This window comes from Nerophis ophidion, linkage group LG05 (assembly GCF_033978795.1).
Source record: "Nerophis ophidion isolate RoL-2023_Sa linkage group LG05, RoL_Noph_v1.0, whole genome shotgun sequence".
NCBI lineage: Eukaryota > Metazoa > Chordata > Actinopteri > Syngnathiformes > Syngnathidae > Nerophis > Nerophis ophidion.
Window position 1 is genome coordinate 61,938,010 of NC_084615.1, and position 22,278 is coordinate 61,960,287.

At 38.3% G+C, this 22,278-nt stretch overlaps 1 protein-coding gene across 2 annotated transcripts in view; it reads left to right on the plus strand.

The window, feature by feature from the left end:
* acsl4a (acyl-CoA synthetase long chain family member 4a) overlaps positions 1-22,278 on the plus strand; it is a 26,597-nt gene continuing 4,319 nt past the window's right edge. Inside the window, exons 1-13 of one of the 2 annotated variants that reach the window (XM_061901715.1) lie at positions 1-155; positions 6,575-7,076; positions 7,154-7,331; positions 8,604-8,713; positions 12,219-12,354; positions 16,207-16,357; positions 16,520-16,643; positions 16,718-16,789; positions 16,879-17,018; positions 17,155-17,327; positions 19,631-19,705; positions 19,802-19,990; positions 20,061-20,175. In XM_061901715.1, coding sequence (XP_061757699.1) covers positions 6,723-7,076; positions 7,154-7,331; positions 8,604-8,713; positions 12,219-12,354; positions 16,207-16,357; positions 16,520-16,643; positions 16,718-16,789; positions 16,879-17,018; positions 17,155-17,327; positions 19,631-19,705; positions 19,802-19,990; positions 20,061-20,175 — 1,817 coding nt within the window. In that variant the 5' untranslated portion in view covers positions 1-155; positions 6,575-6,722. The remainder of the gene's footprint in view (positions 156-6,574; positions 7,077-7,153; positions 7,332-8,603; positions 8,714-12,218; positions 12,355-16,206; positions 16,358-16,519; positions 16,644-16,717; positions 16,790-16,878; positions 17,019-17,154; positions 17,328-19,630; positions 19,706-19,801; positions 19,991-20,060; positions 20,176-22,278) is intronic. The other variant, XM_061901716.1, reaches the window with a different exon arrangement.

A 22,278-nucleotide genomic window follows, 5' to 3' on the forward strand; every position in this document is an offset into this window, starting at 1 on the left:
GCGGGGGTGTTGAGAGGATTCGGCTTGCTGATTGGTCCAGAGAAATGGAATCAGATGACGTAGTAGTTCCGGGTTTGTGTGCGTTTAGAAGAGGTAACTGTCGGTCATTGTGAGTGTGAATGGAGACACGACTGGCCGGGTCTCAGCTGCACAAGGTAAGGATGCCGCTAGCCTGCCAATTAAGCTAAGTATCACTCGCATAATCTTATTACCGACTTTATTCCTTTGTGTATTTATCTGGGGGTTAATTTGAAAGGGCAGCGTACAGTCGGTTTAATCAAACTTTACTATTCCTCCGTTGTCGGTGGGTATTAACGGTCGTCCGAACACAAGCTGATACATAAAGGAGCTACAGCCGCTTTTGACATACTCCCCCGTCGTGCCGCTTTCTTCTATCTTTTGTAAAAAATGGCAACAAAGAAGTGACTTATGACTCAAGATGGCAGGGTTCGATTTCCCTGACGCACGTGAGTGTAGATTACGGCACTCTTCTATTAAACAATGTCGTCACCCAAATTTAGCATAGCGGGGTTTTTCTTTTTTTTGGTAACCACATCATGATTCACGCTGGACTATAAATTCGGGGGAAATGAGTCGGCCACTCTTTCGCAAGACAACGGCGCTTTTTTTTTTTAATTCATGATACGCCACGTTGCGTGGGTTTACTTAAACCCTAAATGAAGACGCCGTACTCTCGTTTGTAGAACCACACGTCAGGGTCGTCATATGCCATATTGAGGGAGGTATTAGTTCGTATAATCTTCCATTCAAAGTGAGGAGCTTCATCTAAAAGAGGTCACTCACCACCACCACCACACCGGCGAGCAGAGCTCGAACTTGACCGGGTGGGGTGAGTGTGTGGTGTGCTGCCATTGGTTGTCTGCTGGGGCTCTTCGCGCTGTCATTATTGAAGGGATGAATACGAAGGTCCCGAGTAGTCCTGGGGTCAATCCCGGGCTCGGGATCCTTCTGTGTGGAGTTTGCATGTCCTCCCCGTGATTGCGTGGGTTCCCTCTGGGCACCCCGGCTTCCTCCCACCGCCAAAAACATGCACCTGGGGATAGGTTGATTGGCAACACTAAATTGGCCCTAGTGTGTGAATGTGAGTGTGAATGTAGTCCAGGGCTCACCAACCGTAAGGACCAGATGAATCGCCCGCTGGCCTGTTTTAAAAATAGCTCAAACAGCAGCACTTACCAGTGAGCTGCCTCTAATTGTATTTTTTTTAATTTACTAGCAAGCTGGTCTTCCTTTGTTGGATATTTTTAATTCTAAGAGAGACACAACTCAAATGGAATTTGAAAATCTAAGAAAATAATTTAATAGACTTGGTCTTCACTTTTTTTAAATAAATTATTATATTGTTTTACTTTGCTTTTTATAACTTTCAGAAAGACAATTTTAGAGAAAAAATACAACCTTAAAAAATGTTTTAGGATTTTTAAACACATATACATTTTTACCTTTTTAAATTCCTTCCTCTTCTTTCCTAACAATTTTAATCAATGTTCAAGGAAATTTACTTTTTTTATTGTAAAGAATAACAAATACATTTTAATTTAATTCTTCATTTTAGCTTCTGTTTTTTCGACAATATTTGTGAAATATTTCTTCAAACTTATTATGATTAAAATTCCCCAAAATTATTCTGGCAAATCTAGAAAATCTGTAGAATCAAATTTAAATCTTATTTCAAAGTCTTTTGAATTTATTTAAAAGATTTTGTTCTGGAAAATCTAGAAGAAATAATGATTTTTCTTTGTTAGAAATATAGCTTGGTCCAATTTGTTATATATTTTAACAAAGTGCAGATTGGATTTTCACCTATTTAAAACATGTCATCAAAATTCTAACATTAATCTTAATCAGGAAAAATAACTAATGATGTTCCATAAATTCTTTTTTTTATTTTTTCAAAGAGATTCGAATTAGCTAGTTTTTCTCTTCTTTTTTTGGTTGAATTTTGAATTTTAAAGAGTCGAAATTGAAGATAAACTATATTTCATAATTTATATATATTGTGAGAAATCATTAAGATGATCAGTGTTTCCACAAAGATAAATATAATTAATTATTAATAAAAACCGAGTTAAAGGTAAATTAAGCAAATTGGCTATTTCTGGCAATTTATTTTAGTGTGTATCAAACAGGTAGCCCTTCGCATTAATCAGTACCCAAGAAGTAGCTCTTGGTTTCAAAAAGGTTGGTGACCCCTGATGTAGTCTATCTGTGTTGGCCCTGCAATGTGGTGGTGACTTGTCCAGGGTGTACACCGCCTTCCGCCCGATTGTAGCTGAGATAGGCACTAGCGACCCCAAAGGGAATAAGCGGTAGAAAATGGATGCATAATATCAGCATAATACAGTCATCACACAGGTTAATCATCAGAGTATATACATTGAGTTATTTACATTATTTACAATCCGGGGGGTGGGATGAGGAGGGTTTGGTAGATATAAGTACTTCAGTCATCAACAATTGCATCATCAGAGAAATAGACATTTGAAACAGTGTAGGTGTGACTTAGTGGGATATGTACAGCGAGCAGAGAACATAGTGAGTTCAGATAGCATAAGAACAGGTATATACATTAGAAATACATTTGATTATTTACATTTGGTTATTTACTATCCGGGGAGATGGGATGTGAAGGGGAGAGGGTGTAAGTAAAGGGTTGAAGTTGCCTGGAGGTGTTGTTTTAGAGCGGTTTTGAAGGAGGATAGAGATGCACTTACTTTTACACCTGTTGGGAGTGCATTCCACATTGATGTGGCATAGAAAGAGAATGAGTTAAAGGCCTACTGAAATGAGATTTTCTTATTTAAACGGGGATAGCAGGTCCATTCTATGTCATACTTGATCATTTCGTGATATTGCCATATTTTTGCTGAAAGGATTTAGTAGAGAACATCGACGATAAAGTTCGCAACTTTAGGTCGCTAATAAAAAGGCCTTGCCTTTACCGGAAGTAGCAGACGATGTGCGCGTGACGCCACTGGTTGTAGGGCTCCTCACATCTGAACATTGTTTACAATCATAGCCAGCAGCAGCTAGAGCTATTTGGACCGAGAAAGCGACAATTTCCCCATTAATTTGAGCGAGGATGAAAAATTCGTGGAGGAGGAAATTTATAGTGAAGTCCTAGAAAAAAAAAAAAGGCGAGGGCAGTGACGGCGAATCAGATGTTTTCAGACACACTTCCAATGTTTTGTTGTTCAAATTTTTGGACAATCAATCATCAATCAATGTTTATTTATATAGCCCCAAATCACAAATGTCTCAAAGGACTGCACAAATCATTACGACTACGACATCCTCGGAAGAACCCACAAAAGGGCAAGGAAAACTCAGACCCAGTGGGCAGGGAGAATTCACATCCAGTGGGACGCCAATGGGCCATCTTCATAACCTGACTCTCGCCAGATCCTTGTAGTTCGCTGAGCTCCACACAAGGATCTGGGACTTCTCAATGGGGAACGGCGTGATGCCAGCAGCCTAAGGGTTCCTGGTTCGATCCCCACCTACTACCAACCTTGACATGTCCATTGTGTCCTTGAGCAAGACACTTCACCCTGGCTCCTGATGGGTCGTGGTTAGGGCCTTGCATGGCAGCTCCTGCTATCTGTGTGTGTGAATGGGTGAATGTGGAAATAGTGTCCAAGCACTTTGAGTACCTTGGAGGTAGAAAAGATCCATACAAGTATAACCCCTCAATGATGTATTTCAGAAGGCGGGGACTTGTAGAAAAAAAGCATTGTATGTGATTGGATAAACCACTTGTCTTTTATCTTGAATGACGTTCTACTTCAACCACTCACATCGAAATCAACCCGTGATGCTGGGAAATCCAAAACAGCCGACATATTGGAAAACGACAGAGCGAAAAGTTAGAGAACTTCTACTGAAACAAAGCAGCAATGTCAGACGATCGATGTCCCGAAACAGTTGCAATAGCCGAAAATACGTCAGCACACGACTCCTCGCTGCGTGCCGACGTTGTTTGAATCAGTCGCTTTGGTGCTACGTCGCATTTATGAAATCTCGCCCGGCGATCCTGATTGATTCATTATTTTTTGATATCTTGAAGGAGTTTGCATTGCCTTCGAGCCCAGATCCCTGTGTGGAGCTCAGCGAACTACAAGGGTCTGGCGAGAGTCAGGTTACCATCTTCAGCCTACAGCTTTTTTTCTTATTGTAAACATAGCATAACATTAGATATTTTAATTACAAAAATTTTATTTTTTTCCTACAGTAAATGCAAAAAAACTAAATGTGAAAGTTTAATTCAGATAGGTGAGCATGTGAACGGTTTTAACATCTGTAATAGATCATAGTCATTTTCTTTAATTTTGGCACCCTTTGCCTGGGTTGATGATCTATAGGTCGGTTAATTAAACAATGAATTAAAATGCACTTGAAATATTGCCATGTTCGTGTGTCTTTGTGCTTCCAAACAGGGTGAGCATCTTCGTTCAATTAGATGGTGTAAAGACATGCACCTGGGGTTAGGTTGATTGGCAACACTAAATTGGCCCTTGTGTGTGAATGTTGTCTGTCTATCTATGTTGGCCCTGTGATGAGGTGGCGACTTGTCCAGGTTTTATCCCGCCTACTGCCTGGATGCAGCAGAGATAGGCTCCAGCACCCCCCGTGACCCCAAAAGGGACAAGTGGTAGACAATGGATGGAAAATGGAGTAAACGTTGGTCAATCATCCACATTCTTTGTGTATGTGGCTCTGTTTACACTGGACAGCAAATCCGATTGTTTATTTTTTGCCCACAAGTGACACCAATCGGATCTTTTTTGCCACACTAAATGTCCAGATTGTACCCCGCCTTCCGCCCGATTGTAGCTGAGATAGGCACCAGCGTCCAGATTGTACCCCGCCTTCTGCCCGATTGTAGCTGAGATAGCCACCAGCACCCCCGTGACCCCAAAGGGAATAAATAAGCTGTAGAAAATGGGTGGATGGATGGATAAATGTGCGATAGTCCATCAAATCTGATCTCTGTGTTCGATTTGAGTGACATCAGGAGGTAGTCCAAATCCGTTTGGAATCTGATCTTTTCAAATGTGAATGCACTCTAAACGGCAATGTGACTTTTTTATGTCATCTTTGGTCGAGCTACGTCATTCGTGTGTGCAGCACAATTACTTTCCGTTTTGCAATTTTATTCTTCCTCCTACAGTTGTTTAATTTTCCTGAGGGAACTCTCCTGAAGGAATCAATAAAGTACTTACTATGTATCTACATTGGGGCCACATTGGGTATTATTATTATTTTTATTATTATATATTTTTTATATTGGTGCTTAATTTGGCCTCAAGATAAAGTTGTTGATATTGTTTATCATAAAAAAATGTATGACAATATATCTTAACTGCAGCAAAATGTATTATTGGCCAAAGCCTGTCACCCCTGGGGGTACACTGGCCTAACAATATCAACACAACTGTTTGTAATTGAAACTTTGAAGTAATGACAACATGTTTAACCAACAATCTTTTGAAGAGAACGAAATCATTCAACTCATTTTCAACGGAAACATTAGCACAACTAACAATATATACAATTCACACACAAATATTGTCGGAACACATTTTTGCCATTTATCAAGGTACTTTTAACCTCACAATTTTTTTAGTGAATGATGTGATGTCAGTATGACTCAGTGCTTCCACATTTTGTATGTTAAGTTAAAATGTATTCGTGGTCGGCCCTCTTAAAATGTTCAACAAATCTAATAGAAACTTTTAAGACACGAGAAGGTATCACAGGGTGCTGCAGTGAGCCCCTCCTCCACCTAACAGTACTCTTAGGCGGCTCCATCTTGTGACATCAAAAATGTCAAGTAAAATGGGAAAGTTTGTTTGTAGTTGTAAGAATGTGTTTTGCTTTTTAACATGTTCACTCATTTTTTAACATGTGTCTCATCATGGACAATTATGCAAATATGACCATTACATCACCCACCTGCAACTCGCCGCCGTCGCCAAAAGAGTGCGTTCCTGTGGGAAAAACTGAATATAATTTCTCTAATCAGTGTGCTCTGCCCTTTTTTCTTGATTTATTTAAAACATCTGTATTCATTCAAATGTTTTTGTTTGATATTTATTCATTCTTTTTTGTTATTCAAATGCTTACTTCCTACCCCATACCTGGTTCAAAGGTACAATCTTTTTTTGTTGTGGTTCTCCAAATGCTGTAACGGTATCATTTAACGTCAAACTCAAAAACTGAATAAACATTTTTAAGTCAAGTGTAAACATGTTTAATACACACATTGTTAACTTTAAGGACAAAGGCTGGCTCTGGAGGTAATTTGCATCACATCTGCTTCTCATGCAACTAATTTTTAACATAGCTTTCGCACAGGTTTGAAAATAGGTAATACTAATAAAGTTATAATGCACGTGATTAGGCCAATCTTACTGCTTTGATAGTGCCCCTCTGTGATATGCTGACAGGTGTTGACATTACACTTCAAATATTTATCATATGAATGTAATATAATTGAAGATATGTCTCAAGTATCTATACATTTGTAACTGTATTTTCTGCTTTATTTCAGTTCAAGACTTAACATCTGGCGGACAGCGGACCTTCTATTTAATTCAATACATTTCCTGCTCTGACGGTTCTACTCATTACTTTTTAAAAAGACAAGCACACTGAAGCTGGACTTGTGCATCACTTACCCTCCTACCTCTAGTAGCAGTATGGGTCATCAGTCAAACACTGTCCAATCTATCATCCTTTTTCCAATCCACCTACTGGTGTGGCTGTACTCCATCCTTTCCTTCTTACCATGGTACTATATAACTGGGGCTGGCCAAAGGAATACTCTGGCCAAGCGGGTCAAGGCCCGCTCCAAATCAGGCCATGCGGAGGGACCATACCGCTCTGTGGACCACTTTGACACGCTGGCCAAGGTGGACTGGCCCGGCAAAGACACTCTGGATAAGTTGTTTGATTTTGCTGTGGAGCGCTTTGGAGAAGCCCCCTGTCTCGGCACCAGAGAAGTACTGAGTCAGGAAAACGAAATACAGCGCAGTGGGAAAGTTTTCAAAAAGGTAAGAATGGAAATAATGTATTCATAGAGATTAAGTGTGTACCTGAAGACTAATGTGTGTGATGTTGCTCTTGCCAGCTGATTCTCGGTGATTATAAATGGCTATCCTACAATCAAGTGGATTCTCTTGTCAGTCAGTTCGGAAGAGGACTTGCTGCTCTTGGTCAAAAGCCAAAAAACACCATTGCTATCTTCTGTGAGACCAGAACAGAGTGGATGATAACAGCGCAAACATGCTTTAGGCACAACTTTCCATGTATGTATTAAATGGTGTCTAATCTATTGATTTGGAAAATGCAACTAGTTCTACGCATTGTAATATTTTCATTCAGGTTTAGTGGCGTGCCGTGAATTTCACATCTTGGGCTTCAGTGATGTCCGACATTAATATATACCTTTTCATAATACCATGATTTATGTCACCACATGACCACGCCTGGAGAAATACAATACAGAAACACACCTTAATCCCCTCAATAGTCTACAAAATGGGCTATTTTCTGACGCATTTGAATATCAATAAACTTGCATGAACAATTAAAACATCTCTATGGGGTATTGTCAATTAAAATAATCGTAGAACCATATTACATGTGAAAAAATACAGAAAAGCGTTTTTTTTAACCCACAATTTGCAGAACTCATCGGAAGCCAGGGGTACCCCTCATGGTTGGTTTATTGGATTGAAAGTGGGAGACAAACCATTTCACTGGCTGGGAAAGGTTAGCTAGCTCAGGGGTCGGCTGACCTCGTATCACGAGAGCTGGCTTCTCTTGAAATGTCCTTTTTTTAAAATGGCCTTGCAAATTTTTTTGCAACCAAATAATTTTGCTCTTTTAGTCATTGTGGGTTAAAGTTAGTAGACTTCTAGATTTCTCTGCGAGCCGGGTGTTGCTCTGTTGTGGCTAGGTTGGTCTGCGTATATAGCGCTGCCTGCTCTCACAAGGGAGTATGCAATCACCGGACGGCAACACTGCAGCCTTATATGACATGAAGAGAATATGATGAAGACTTTTATATATTCAGAGAAAGTAAATTAAACTAATCAAATTACAATCATAATTTATGTGAGGCCAGCACAAAAGGCCTTGCTGGCCCCCACGGCCCACCACTCTTCAGATTATTCTACTCTCAGGGCATTAAATTGATTGCAACTGGACTGTTCAGATTGTCTTTGAATTATTTTTTTTTTCCTTAACTGAGCAGGCTTCATTAGTAAATGCTCACAGACTTTGGGAGGACAGCTTTTGTCTGAGAGGATGGGGCTGGATCCAACAGCATTTATACTTGTAAGTAGGGAATTGCCCAAACAAGGATGTTTTTGCTTTATTGTGATGCTGAACAACAGTTAAGACACTACTGTCCTCTCAGACTAGACCTGTTTTACCCAACTGATAAAAAGCAAAACATCTTCTAAAACATTCTGAACAGTCCAAATGCAATAGTTTCCATGCCTGATGATAAAGCAAGTGTTGTATTACACACAGTAGTATATAAATTGTTTTGTATTATTTTGTTTTTACAACAGTGGTGACCTTCTACGCCACGTTGGGCGAGGATGCGATTGCCTTTGGACTGAATGAAACTGGAGTTTCACATCTTGTTACTAGTGTGGAACTGCTGGAGTCCAAGCTGAAAGTGAGTTTATCCCTTACAACACATGATTGCCGTCAGCATCGCCGTCTCTCACATTTTCCACTGCTCATTTGGGGACATAACACTGATTATGATGTAATAGCAGCAATACTGCATGGAACCTTTTATTCACTTGTGGATTTTTTGAAGTTAGGGCTTCACGGTGGAAGAGGGGTTAGTGCGTCTGCCTCACAATATGAAGGTCCTGGGTTCAAATCCAGGCTCGGGATCTTTCTGTGTGGAGTTTGCATGTTCTCTCCGTGAATGCGTGGGTTCACTCCGGCTACTCTGGCTTCCTCCCACTTCCAAAGACATGCACCTGGGGATAGGTTGATTGGCAACACTAAATTGGCCCTAGTGTGTGAATGTGAGTGTGAATGTTGTCTGTCTATCTGTGTTGGCCCTGCGATGAAGTGGCGACTTGTCCAGGGTGTACCCCGCCTTCCGCCCGATTGTAGCTGAGATAGGCGCCAGCGCCCCCCGCAACCCCGAAAGGGAATAAGCGGTAGAAAATGGATGGATGGATGGATTTTTCGAAGTTAAAGAAAAAAAGATGCTGTTTTAAGGACATTTTATTTAAAAAAGAAAAACATTTAAATATGGTGTCCTTGAACATTTTTGTTTTGGTTCTATCCTGTTGCTCACAAAGCCCAGAAGTTTTTAATTAAAAATGAGGCTGTAGTTTTTTAGACAAACCAATTCTTAGAAGTTTAAAAAAAACACAGTTAAACGTGACCAAATACCTTTGGCATGGTCTTATTGTACAGTTAGTACAAACTTCCTTTTGGCTGCACTATGATAGATCAGTCTTTCTAGGATTTTGTGATGTCGGGATTGCGCCAATTTATCCAAATTCAACCAATCTCCACAACTTTTCACTACTTATCCACCTTTTATGGTCAAACTGCATAATTTCCGCCAATTCAAAAAGGAACAGCAACGTGTAACAATATATCAACACTTTATTGCTCAAATGATACAATTGTCCTTCCGCATAGCTCAGAACTACTTGTTTTTGTCTGCAAAACTAACCCTTCTGTGTAATGTAGTTGTGTAAATATATATCCATATCTAATTTTTTTTTTTCTTTTTTCTATCTCATTCCTACTTTACATGTGTTTATTAGGGCCGCCAAATAATTTTTTGGAAATCAGATTAATCACATTTTGGAATTCGAACAATGATTAATCAAGTGATTACTAACTTAACCGTAATTAAAATTTGTACACAAATTCTATTTAATTGTCAGCATGTCATTAAGGAACGTTTTTAAACGTTTGACTTGATTACATGTCTATTTGCACAAAAATTGGTAAGTTTCTCTGACGTTCATTCAGGCTGTATTTTGGAGTGAAATTTTCCAGCGAGCACACCAGTCGTAACCTTCTCACAAATTTTTGTACTGACTTACGCATTGATCTGATAGTTGACTCAACTTGACTATGTAGCGGTTAAGGTAAAAAACAACTTGTATGGTCAAAATAAATTGCATGAACATTCTAAGTGTGTTCGTGATTAATGGTCTATCTTTTTGTAATTAATCACATGAGTTAACTTGTTAGTCCTAATTTATACACATGCAAGTTACTTTTATTTTTCCACAGTAGTGTAATGTGGTGATAATTTGCCATTGTCTCTCATTTACCAATATATATTAGAGCTTTCAACAGTTCACAAATGCTTGTAACGTGCGGTGGTAAATGTTTTAGATCATAAATAAATGTTGCAACTTGTGGATGACAGAGCAGACGATGGACATTAAGGAAGCCTTTGGTGTTCCTTTAATAATAATGCATTCGAACTTTAGTTCTAAGTAAGACTGGGTATTATAGCCAAATTCCCAAATTGATTAAATTGTGATTCATAATGTCCAAAATCAGTTAATCATGATGTGATCTACACCTAAATATTTGAAATGCTCCAAATCTGTTACAGAATAAAATTATACTTGTTTTTTTATCCCATCATAAACATCTTTTGATCAGTTTAAACTTTCCTAAAAGTTTCAACAGGGCAATTTTGAAATAAAAGAACTGCAAGCATTTGTATTTAAACATTCCATCTCTGCAAATTGCATGATATTGTTTAAATACAAAATAACAGTAAAAATGAAAGATTCTTCTGGGACTCGTATTTTGTGCAGTCAGACATGATGTAACGCACAGCAATTTGACAGTGAGCTTGGTTTTTCTGACAGTGCTCCATGCAGTGAGATGTACATGTAAAGAAAAGTACCTACCAAGTATAACTGCCGTCCTTTTCTTAAGTGATCTTACAAGAGACTTGATTACAAATCTAATTAGCAGCAATGACCATTTCAGTCAGATGTTTACGTTGCATGATCATAACTTAGTGTGGTTCACAGCTGGTTGGCACCTAAACGCACAGTCATTGAGACACTGCTGCTGTGTTTTTTGTACACAAGGCTACTAGGGGATTACGGCAATCAATATTACCTTGTTAATCGAGACTGTAGAATTTTTAAGATATCAATCAAATGAAATACTTTACACAGCCTTCGTTTATAATTAAAAAGCGGTACAGTGATTTGACAAAAAGCTCAAACTATTTGCAAGGAGTGGTATTTGGACTGTATGTCCTGTGCTTTTTTTATAGGTTAAAGTTACAAGGAACACCTAAAAGATTGATCACAAAATGCAGTGCTATTAGTATTTTAAAAAAGCCTCAAAACATTACAACTTTCTGAAAATGCAGCTGCAAATTGTATTCATTTTAGGCAGCAAAAATCATAAAAAAGCTTGTGTAATTCTTCTTTTATAGTACATACAATTTTAACATTTGATATATTTGCTTTAGTGGCGAAAACATTTATACATACATTTAAAACAATCATTTTGCTCCTTCAATTGTTGCTGCTTATTGTCCTGTTGATGGTTGGCATATCAACTGATGATCTGGTGATCGCACAATGCTCTGACATTCATTCGCCTGACACACGCACGCATGCATGCGTATGTTGCAGTCGACTGTGTTGCAATTGCTTCGTTATATTTTATTAATTGAAAGGGTCAGACTCTCCACCTAATATAATACCAAGTATTGTAGATTCCTGGTTGGTATTCAGTGATTGAGTGAAGATCAGCCATAATTGTTTGAGGAAATGCAATCGAGGTGATAATGGATAGAAGAACAGTAATGCATTAAATGATAAAGGATGAACGAACGTCCTGTCAAAGAACAAAACAGGCTTCTTTGTTTCAGATTAGTGAGCGGCAATTTTTTTTAGTTCTTTGTTAGTGAACTTTATCTGATGTTGAAGGACAGCAAAGCAATATAACGACACGTTCCTGTAAAATCCCCAGGATTTGCTGTGATGTAGTTATCCTTTGTGTTCAATTTTGTCCTTTTCCTTTTTTTTGTCCAGACATTATTTCCGAGTATTGCTAATTATCCAACCACATAGACAATCTCCTGTCTTATACCAAGATATCATTGCATGCATAAAGCATTTTGTTGACACCACCTTTTTTGTGTTCTTGTTTTCTAGAATGTGCTTCCACAGATCCCAAAACTTAAACATATCATTTATGTGGACAAGAAGAAGGTGACCACAGAGGACTATCCAGCAGGACTCCATATCCACAGCATGCAAGCTGTGCAAGATCTTGGCACACTTCCTGAAAGTACGTCTCCGCCTACTGTCAAACCTTGTTTGTACATGCAATGCCTTGGGACATCATACCATTTTTAGTCGTCGTATTCATTCCTCAACACCCTGAAATACTTATACAGTACTTTTAGAAATTTCGCAACTTAATTAGGTATGTACCATAAGTGGTACGGCATCATCTTGGCTGGGCACGTATCGCTCTCATTGCCATTTTCTGTACATTCGAAGTTTTAAAAAAACAAACACAAAGTACTTCCCTAAAATACAATTCTTGTGCAATATAATATATCCATCCATCCATTTTCTACCGCTTATTCCCTTTTGGGGGCGCTGTCGCCTATCTCAGCTACAATCGGGCGGAAGGCGGTGTACACCCTGGACAAGTCGCCATCTCATAATATATATTTTCATAATTTTCTTTTTTATCAAAGTAATGCATGCAAGTAAGAACCGTGAATTATTATTTTTAGTAACTGTAAGTTCATTATTAGCTGAAGTGCAGCGTTGATAGTATTAGCTTTTAGCCAAACAGCTCACTGCTTTTGAATTTTCTCCTTATCTGTTTACGTCACAGCTGTCTAAACCTTTTCCACCAAGGGTGACATACTAAATGTGGGGGCCTACTTTGATATTAAGATTTTGAATTTTATTTCAGTCAACTTTTAGCCTGTTCTTGTTACATTAGGCCTTTTTTTCCCTATTCATTCTACCATGTGCCGCAGACCCCTTTAAAACACTGGCCGCCGTACACAATTGGCCCCCAGGGTTGCACTTTGCATGCCGTTTTAGTTAACGTATGACATCGCTGTTAAGTACATTTTTGTATGTCTGCACCTGCAACGAACACTTTGCCTTTTATGACCACTTGCATTTGATCGAGCAGGGGTTTAATGGCATTGTAAATACCATGCTGTTGCGTTTTCAAAATTCTCACAATAATGGCGTGATGTGTGATGTTTAAAGAAAAGCTGTCAGTGAAGTTTTTTCTGGTGCTGTTGATTTGGCCAGTCTGTGGAGTAAACTACATGTCCCAGAATTCCTTGCGCAGTTAAGGCATGGGATGCTGTAAAGGGGAGGACAAGAAGAAGGTGTGTTTGTATTAGAGCAGGATTGTTGTTGCTGTGCAAGTGTTCTGTGCCTGAAACTGCCATGTTAGACCCAGGTAAAGTGAAGTCTGCGTATTGCAAAGTGCGCCCCCTTCGTCTCAAGTGCTCTCAAGCCTACACAGAAGCGTGAAAAAAAAAAGGTTTGCTTAAACGTTCAAGTAGGCTGAGCGATATAGTTTTCATATCATTCGATCTCGATTATCACAATTGTATTATTTTTTAAAGCGGATTGTCCCGTGCAGGATTATACAGAGTACATCATCCTTACTGGTTTACTACTGCAGCATCTTGTAACAGACATTTCCACCATGTTTGATCGAGGTAATTATGCTAACCGCTGACAATTGTCATTTTGTTCATATGTATATTTGTGTTCACTAGTAGTGCAAAAGTACAGGTAACCCACGCTGCCGTCCATACCTAGGTTTAGGGCCACGGTTTTTCCTCTTTTCCGGTACATTTCGTGGGAGTGGAAGAGAACACATTTCTTTCCGGTTTTTTTTTTTTTTTGCTTGTCACAAACATTCTGCAGTAAACAAAGTATAAGGTGTAGTGAATACCATAAGACTATTATTTCAAGTTAACATTTCCTGAACAATATTTTTCAAATGCAAAATTTTTATTTATATTCTATAATTACTTGTACACATCAGTGCTTCTCACTAGTGTTTTGTAAAACTGCAAGTGGTGAACCAAATTGTGGAGTTTTTTTTTTTTAAACTCAAATACTGTATCTTTTGTTTCATAACAGTACTGTACTGTAAAATGTGTACCAACACATAAAACAAGTTTAATGATTGTCAGGGACAAAATGTTTTTCTATTTACAAAAAAAAAAACACCTGCAGAATTTTGGTAAATGTTTTTATATCAGAAATGGAGTTTCTGTAGACAGTCTGATTTAAAATATTTAGGTATAAAAGCGCCTTTTCTGATTGAATTAGTGGGTGTGTTACTTCTCCCACACGGGAAAAATACAATCATATAGACGTTCTGTAAGTGCCTGTAAGTCTCCGTTCAGGGCATGATTACGACTGAGCTGCAGGAGATAGTAAAGTGGCTCACTAAAGCCGCTACGCCTTTTAATGTTTCAACCTCTATGCTATTTTAGTCTATTATTCTGTTCTTCTGAGCTGCACTTAAGATGTGTAAGGGGGAAGAGGCACAACACTAATCGAACATTATGTCGTAAAGAGACTGACTTTTGCGACGGTGGAACCAGATGGTCACGCACACACCGACACAAACATTATCACAAAAAACACGGCAACAGACACCAACTAACACATATTCACAGACACACACACACAGAGTCGCGGTCAAAGGTGGATGGTTTTGTGCAGGATTATACCAAGCATCGTCTCTTCCCTGCTGTTTACTACTGCTGTAACTTTTTAAGAGATTTCCAGATCTGATTGAGGAAATATGCTAACAGCTGGTCACTGTGGTCAAACTCAAATTGATTGTGATCAACAATCAGGATCATTTAATCGCACAGCCTTAGTAATATGAGAAGCTACTTAAAAGGACACTTACCTGGGGAAGATATTTAAAGCCAGTAATGCAACACATCAATTTTTGAGGTGTTTACATTATTAAAACTTAAATTGTCAGTTATCTTTTTGCAATCATTATTATCCAAATTAATATTAAACAATGGACTAAAATTAATAATATTGTTGTACACTTGTTACACTGGATATTTACATTGTCAAAAGTTGTCTAAAAGTTTTTAACATTTACTTTAAATATTATGTTCCTGCACCAGTGTTTGTACTTTACCATCTTTTTTTTAAGCGGGGACAAAACCACAACACCGTACCAGCCTTTACAATGACAATATCGTACTGTGAGATTTTGACATTGTTGCATCTTTACAATAACAATATCGTACTGTGAGATTTTGACATTGTTGCATCCCAATTGACAAGAGCATGCATGACACAAGAAACACTTCCTCTGTTTTGTAGTGTAATGTAATTCCCTGCCTGTGGTCGAGAAGAGCCACAGCTGCCAAAGCACTTTAAATTGCTTTATAAAAATGTGGTAAAAAAAATGCACAGTGAACACTGCATTTCAAAATCTGCTGTCGGCCACAACTCATGCTGGTATGCCTTGATACGCCGTACCAAATAATCCAAATACATGCCCTGTTAAACCTCTAATAATCACTGTTTGACTTTCCGGCCCCTTCAAATACACACAAATGTAATTCATATTTTGGCCACCAGTTCCAGTCAATTGTCTTGTGGCCGGTAAACATTGCAGGTGTCAACTAGTATCCCTCACATTTTGCTTAAATTCCAGCTGAGCACTCCCACAACCTGATATCACCACCATGCTCCACAATGACTATTAGTTGCAAGTTAATAGTGTGATTTGTTGGGGCTTGGGGTCAGTGCCAAAACATAAAAATTTATTGGAAGGGAGACTCAAAATTTCTGTCAATTTGTTTTTAATGTTTGAAAATGTACCGTTTAAATATGAGCATTGTTTTTCAGGGTATGTTGACTTCTTAGGGAGGAGTCTTGATTGAGACTTTTTTGCAGATTGCTCAGTACACTTCATATTCTGCACAATTGACCACTAAATGGTAACACCCAAATAAGTTTTTCAACTTGTTTAAGTCGGGGTCCACGTTACTCAATTCATGGTACAAATATATACTATAAACACAATAGTCCTCACACACAAGTTAATCATCAGAGTATAAACATTGAATTATTTACAGCACAGTAACTAAAACATGGTGTTTTGCAGTGGGGCAGGAGCTTGTAAAACCGCAGCCCTCGGACCTGGCGGTGATCATGTACACCAGCGGTTCCACTGGCCGACCCAAAGGAGTCATGATTGTCCACAGTAACCTTATTGCCGGAATGACTGGCCAGTGTGAACGCATCCCAGGACTTGGGTAGGCTTTTACATGAATAAAACATTCAGGCAAAGCGTGTCTGTTATAGGCGATATCTGGAAAGGTTACTTTTGTGGCAGATCATGTTTTTTAATAAGGACTTGCTAACAATGAAGTTGCATAGCCGCAGAATCATATCCTTTCTTTGCTTTGTCTTGTCAGCCCTAATGACATCTACATCGCCTACTTGCCTTTGGCCCATGTGCTGGAAATGACTGCCGAGATCTCCTGTGTTACTTATGGATGTAGGATCGGTTACTCTTCCCCACACACACTGTCTGATCAGGTAAACACCCTGCACAGTGTGCAATGCTATACAGGTTTTGACCAACCTTTGTGTTCGTCCTGTTTTTTTTTTAGTCCTCCAAGATAAAGAGAGGAAGTAAAGGTGATGCCACTGTGCTGCAACCAACATTGATGGCAGCTGTGCCAGTAAGAATCCTGCTGTTGTATTTAGTATGACACTCATTCACACTCCTCTGCGTTATTTAGTTTATCTTTTTTTTTCCTCCCTCGTAAAGGAAATTTTGGATCGCATCAACAAGAATGTGATGAGCAAAGTGCAGGAGATGAGTTATGTACAGAGGATGCTGTTCAACCTTGGCTACCAATACAAACTGAAGCAGATCCGGCAAGGCTACGACGCGCCTCTCTGTAATACGTAAGGAAGAGCTTTTCTACATCTTCAGTTATGTTGCTCCTTGTATAATCAAAACAGAGCAGCAGGTTCAACTGCCACTTCATTAAAATGTCTGGAGGGGTGGAGCTCGTTCTCACAGACATGCATTTTTGTGCAGCCTGTTGTTCAAGAAAGTGAGGAGTATCCTGGGAGGGCGGGTGCGCCTGATGCTGTCGGGAGGCGCTCCTCTGTCCTCTGCCACACAGAGGTTCATGAACGTCTGCTTCTGCTGCCCAGTGGGACAAGGATACGGCCTCACTGAAACCTGTGGAGCAGGCACCATCAGCGAGGGTGAGACCATGTCCCAACAACACTTGGAATATCCATTTAGTGGCTGCTTAAAAATGACAAGATTGTTTATTGAATGGATCCCCATTAGCTGACGCCAAGGCGACTGCTAGTCTTCCTGGGGTCCATATAGGAGCATACAAAATTAAAATACAAAGAATACATGCATTACCAAACATTATACAATGGGAAAAATACAACATGAGATAAAAAAGTTAGTTAAAACCAGTATTAAAAATTCACGTCATGTGGGCAGCTGCAATAGGTGTATCTTCAAAGCTGTCTTGAATGACAATTTACTTTGTGAGAGATTAATGTGATGGCAATATATTCCAGAATGATATACATCTATACATGACTGTATGTTTGAGGAGATTGGTCCTGGGAGCAGGAAGTACCAAATAGCCTTTGCTGGCATTCCTGGTGTCATAAGTATGTGTGTTAGTTGACTTTAAAAACTGTTTGTAAAAGTAATCTGGTGATTGATCTAAAGTGATGTTTCTAAAGAACATAAGGAGACTACACTGCATCTTTTGTTTAACAGACAACCAATTAGATTAGCGTCGAATATAACGCGCCTTGTTTCCCCGAGGCAAATCTAGCCTGTCATTTCAGCCCAGAAAGCTAGTTGGTATGATGAAAACAAATGATATTGCGAATAAGATCACACATTAGGGCATCACTGTGTTTGAATGTTCTCCCTGTGTTGTTTTATCGGGTTTCATGCTTGTTAGCGTAACTGGACACTATGAATTGTCAACAAGTGTGGATGGCTGTCAAAGGTTGTTTATGTCCTGTGATTGGCTGGTGACCAGTCCAGAATGTACTCCGCCTCTTGCCCATCGTCAGCTGGGATAGGCTTCGGCTTACCCATAACCCTAATGAGGACAAATGGTATAGAAAATTAGTCTTTCTGTGTAAAACTATAATATCCAGACTCTGAGTGTACAATGCACTCGGAAAGTATTCATAGTGCTTCACTTTTTTCACACTTTGTTACAGCCTTATTCCGAAATGGAATCAATTCGTGTCTTCACAATTCTACAGACAATAACCCATAATGACAATGACAGTTTTTATTTTGCAAATTAATTAAAAATACACTAAATTAATCACATGTACATAAGTATTCACAGCCTTTGCTCAATACTTTGTTGATGCACCTTTGGCAACAATTACAGCCTCAAGTCTTGTTGCATATGATTCTACAAGCTTGACACATCTATCTTTGGGCAGTTTCGCCCATTCCTCTTTGCAGCACCTCTTAAGCTCCATCAGATTGGCTGGGAAGCGTTGCTTTTCATCCAGGATGTCTCTGTACATTGCTGCATTCATCTTTCCCTCTATCCTCACAGAAACATCCTGGATGTAAAACATCACATGTACATAAGTAGTCATAGCCTTTGCTCAATACTTTCTTGATCCACCTTTGGCTGCAATTACAGCCTCAAGTCTTTTTGAATAAGATGCCACAATCTTGGCACACCTATCTTTGGCCAGTTTTACCCATTCTCCTGCTTAGCACCTCTCTCAAGCTCCATCAGGTTGGGTGGAAGTGTTTGTTTTCATCCAGGATGTCTCTGGACATTGCTGTCTAGTCAGGGAGGTGACCAAGAAACTGATGGTCACTCGGACAAATTTTTATTTTGTACATATGACTGCACCTGTCTGTGTACACACTGACACATGAGCTATTATATTAACACAGTATGTTTGTGTTCACTCAAATTTGACAAAAGACAGTGCCTATAACACAGCATATAGCTTTGTCCAGCTTTTTAAGGCCCATTAGTGGAATTCCTTTTTGTGCAGCAACACTTTTTTTTTTTTTTTCAATGGTTTGCTTTCGCTCACTGATTGTGTGTTTAAAGTAAATTATTTCATTTTGGTCTGACGAATCAAGGCTACATTTAATTGGCGACAAGAACCCTTAAAGTCCATAAATCAGCTGCAGCGTTTTTGAAATTGTCGGGGGGGGGAAACCGCAGACATTATGGTCATTGCATTGCATTATTTGTCTTAACATAGCTTTAGAAAGATGTTCACTAACATTGCTCAAATTCAAGTGCTGATGTTCAACATGTTTAGAAGTGTTTTTTGGATTGTGACTATGTGGAGATGTAACTAATCCAGATTTCTGCAACCATGGAAACTCACTCATTTATTAGGCTGAACATACTTTTACAGCCACCAGTTGAGTTTTCATGTGGACTAGTTTTAGTTTGATAAAAAATGTGTATGGTCTTGGGCTAAGACTTCAAAATAGCAGTCAACTTAAGCATGTTTCTGACTTGATTGCATCCCAGTTGCAGACAACAGCACGGGTCGTGTAGGAGCACCACTCATTTGCTGTGAGATCAGACTGCGGGACTGGGCTGAGGGTACGTCCTTGTCAGACTTGTTGCCTCTTGTTCACATTCCAATATGAGAAGCTCTTATGGATTACCTTTTTTTTCCACATTTGCTGCTTTTATCAGGCGGCTACACCAGCAAAGATGAGCCCAACCCAAGAGGAGAGATCCTGGTTGGCGGCCCCAACGTGACCATGGGCTACTTTAAGTACGAGAGCAAAGAGGAGGACTTCTTTGTGGACGAGAGCGGTCAGAGATGGTTTTGTACAGGAGATGTTGGCGAGGTTTACCCAGATGGATGTCTGCAGATAGTTGGTGTGTGTGACTTCAGTCTTCACACAGACATGACTTGCATCCTCTTCTTAATCCTTTCCCTCTTGTTCAGACCGTAAGAAGGACCTGGTCAAACTGCAGGCGGGGGAGTATGTGTCACTCGGGAAGGTGGAGTCTGCTCTGAAGAACAGCTCCCTCATCGACAACATCTGTGTTTATGCAAACAGGTGAGTCACATGACACATTTTTTCTTTCTTTCTTAGTTTCTTTCAAACATGACATTCCTAAAACATTATACATCAGGCAATTTCATATCATTTCACAATACATCATGTCCGAAAAGGAGTAGGAAGAAGCAAAGCTTATTTAATCCTACCCCTTTCCCACGTCAGCGTTCACAAATATATACATTCATTTACTGACCTTATTTACAGCAAAATAGCAAAATGACATTCGTGTATGAGTAACACAACAGTTTTGTAATATGTAATTAATTCAGTTATTAACATACTGATATAAAGAATATCTTTTCAATAAGGTTGAAAGTGTTTCTTATAATTATTCTTCTTTACTCTGTAAGCACTATTAATTTGAACAGCCTCTTAAACTGGATCATATCAGTATAATGTTTAACTTCTTTACTTAATCCATTCCATAATTTAATTCCACATACTGATATGCTAAAGCAGGGGTCACCAACGCGGTGCTCGCGGGCACCAGGTCGCCCGTAAGGACCAGATGAGTCGCCCGCTGGCCTGTTCTAAAAATAGCTCAAATAGCAGCACTTACCAGTGAGCTGCCTCTTTTTTTTAAATTGTATTTATTTACTAGCAAGCTGGTCTTGCTTTGCTCGACATTTTTAATTCTAAGAGCGACAAAACTCAAATAGAACTTGAAAATCAAAAAATATTTTAATAGACTTGGTCTTCACTTTTTTAAAATAAATTATTTTGTTTTACTTTGCTTTTTATAACTTTCAGAAAGACAATTTTAGAGAAAAAATACAACCTTAAAAATTATTTTAGGATTTTTAAACACATATACCTTTTTACCTTTTAAATTATTTCCTCTTCTTTCTTGACCATTTAAATCAATGTTCAAGTAAATTTACTTTTTTTTTATTGTAAAGAATAATAAATACATTTTAATTTAATTCTTAATTTTAGTTTCTGTTTTTTCGACTAACAATATTTGTGAAATATTTCTTCAAACTTATGATTAAAATTCAAAATTATTCTGGCACATCTAGAAAATCTATAGAATCAAATTTAAATCTTATTTCAAAGTCTTTTGAATTTATTGTTAAAAATTTTGTTCAGGAAAATCTAGAAGAAATAATGATTTTTCTTTGTTAGAAATATAGCTGGGTCCAATTTGTAATATATTTTAACAAAGTGCAGATTGGATTTTCACCTATTTAAAACATGTCATCAAATTTTTTTAAATTAATCTTAATCAGGAAAAATAACTAATGATGTTCCATAAATTCTATTTGTAATTTTTTTTTAAAGATTCGAATTGGCTAGTTTTTCTCCTTTTTTTTGGTTGAATTTTGAATTTTAAAGAGTCGAAATTGAAGATAAACTGTTTCATAATTTATATGTATTGTGAGAAATCATTAAGATGATCAGTGGTTCCACAAAGATAAATATAATTAATTATTAATAAGAACATAGAGTTAAAAGTAAATTGAGCATATTGGCTATTCCTGGCAATTTAAGTGTGTATCAAACTGGTAGCCCTTCGCATTAATCAGTACCCAAGAAGTAGTTCTTGGTTTCAAAAAGGTTGGTGACCCCTGTGCTAAAGGTTTTAAGTGTTGTACGTGCATACAAATGTTTTAAATTAGATTTTCCTCTAAGGTTATGTTTCTCCTCTTTAGTTGAGAAGAATTGTTGTACATTGTGTGGTAGCAGGTTATAATTTGCTTTGTACATCATTTTAGCTGTTTGCAATTTTACCAAATCATCGAGCTTTAATATTTTTGACTCAATAAATAAAGGGTTTGTATGTTCTCTATACATTGTGTATTATTCAAATTGATCTTTTTTGTAACACAGTTAACGAGTGTAGCGCACATTTGTAGTTGTTTCCCCATATTTCTGCACAATAACTCAGATATGGTAACACTAGCAAGCAGTAGAGAATATAAAGTGATTTTTGGCCCAGGACGTATTTTGCTTTATTTATTATTGAAATATTTTTTGCCACCTTATGTTGTATGTTTAGTATATGAGATTTCCAGTTTATTTTATCATCTATTAATACTCCCTAAAATCTGATTTCTTTTACCCTTTCAATATCTACTCCGTCTTTTTGTATTTGTGTCT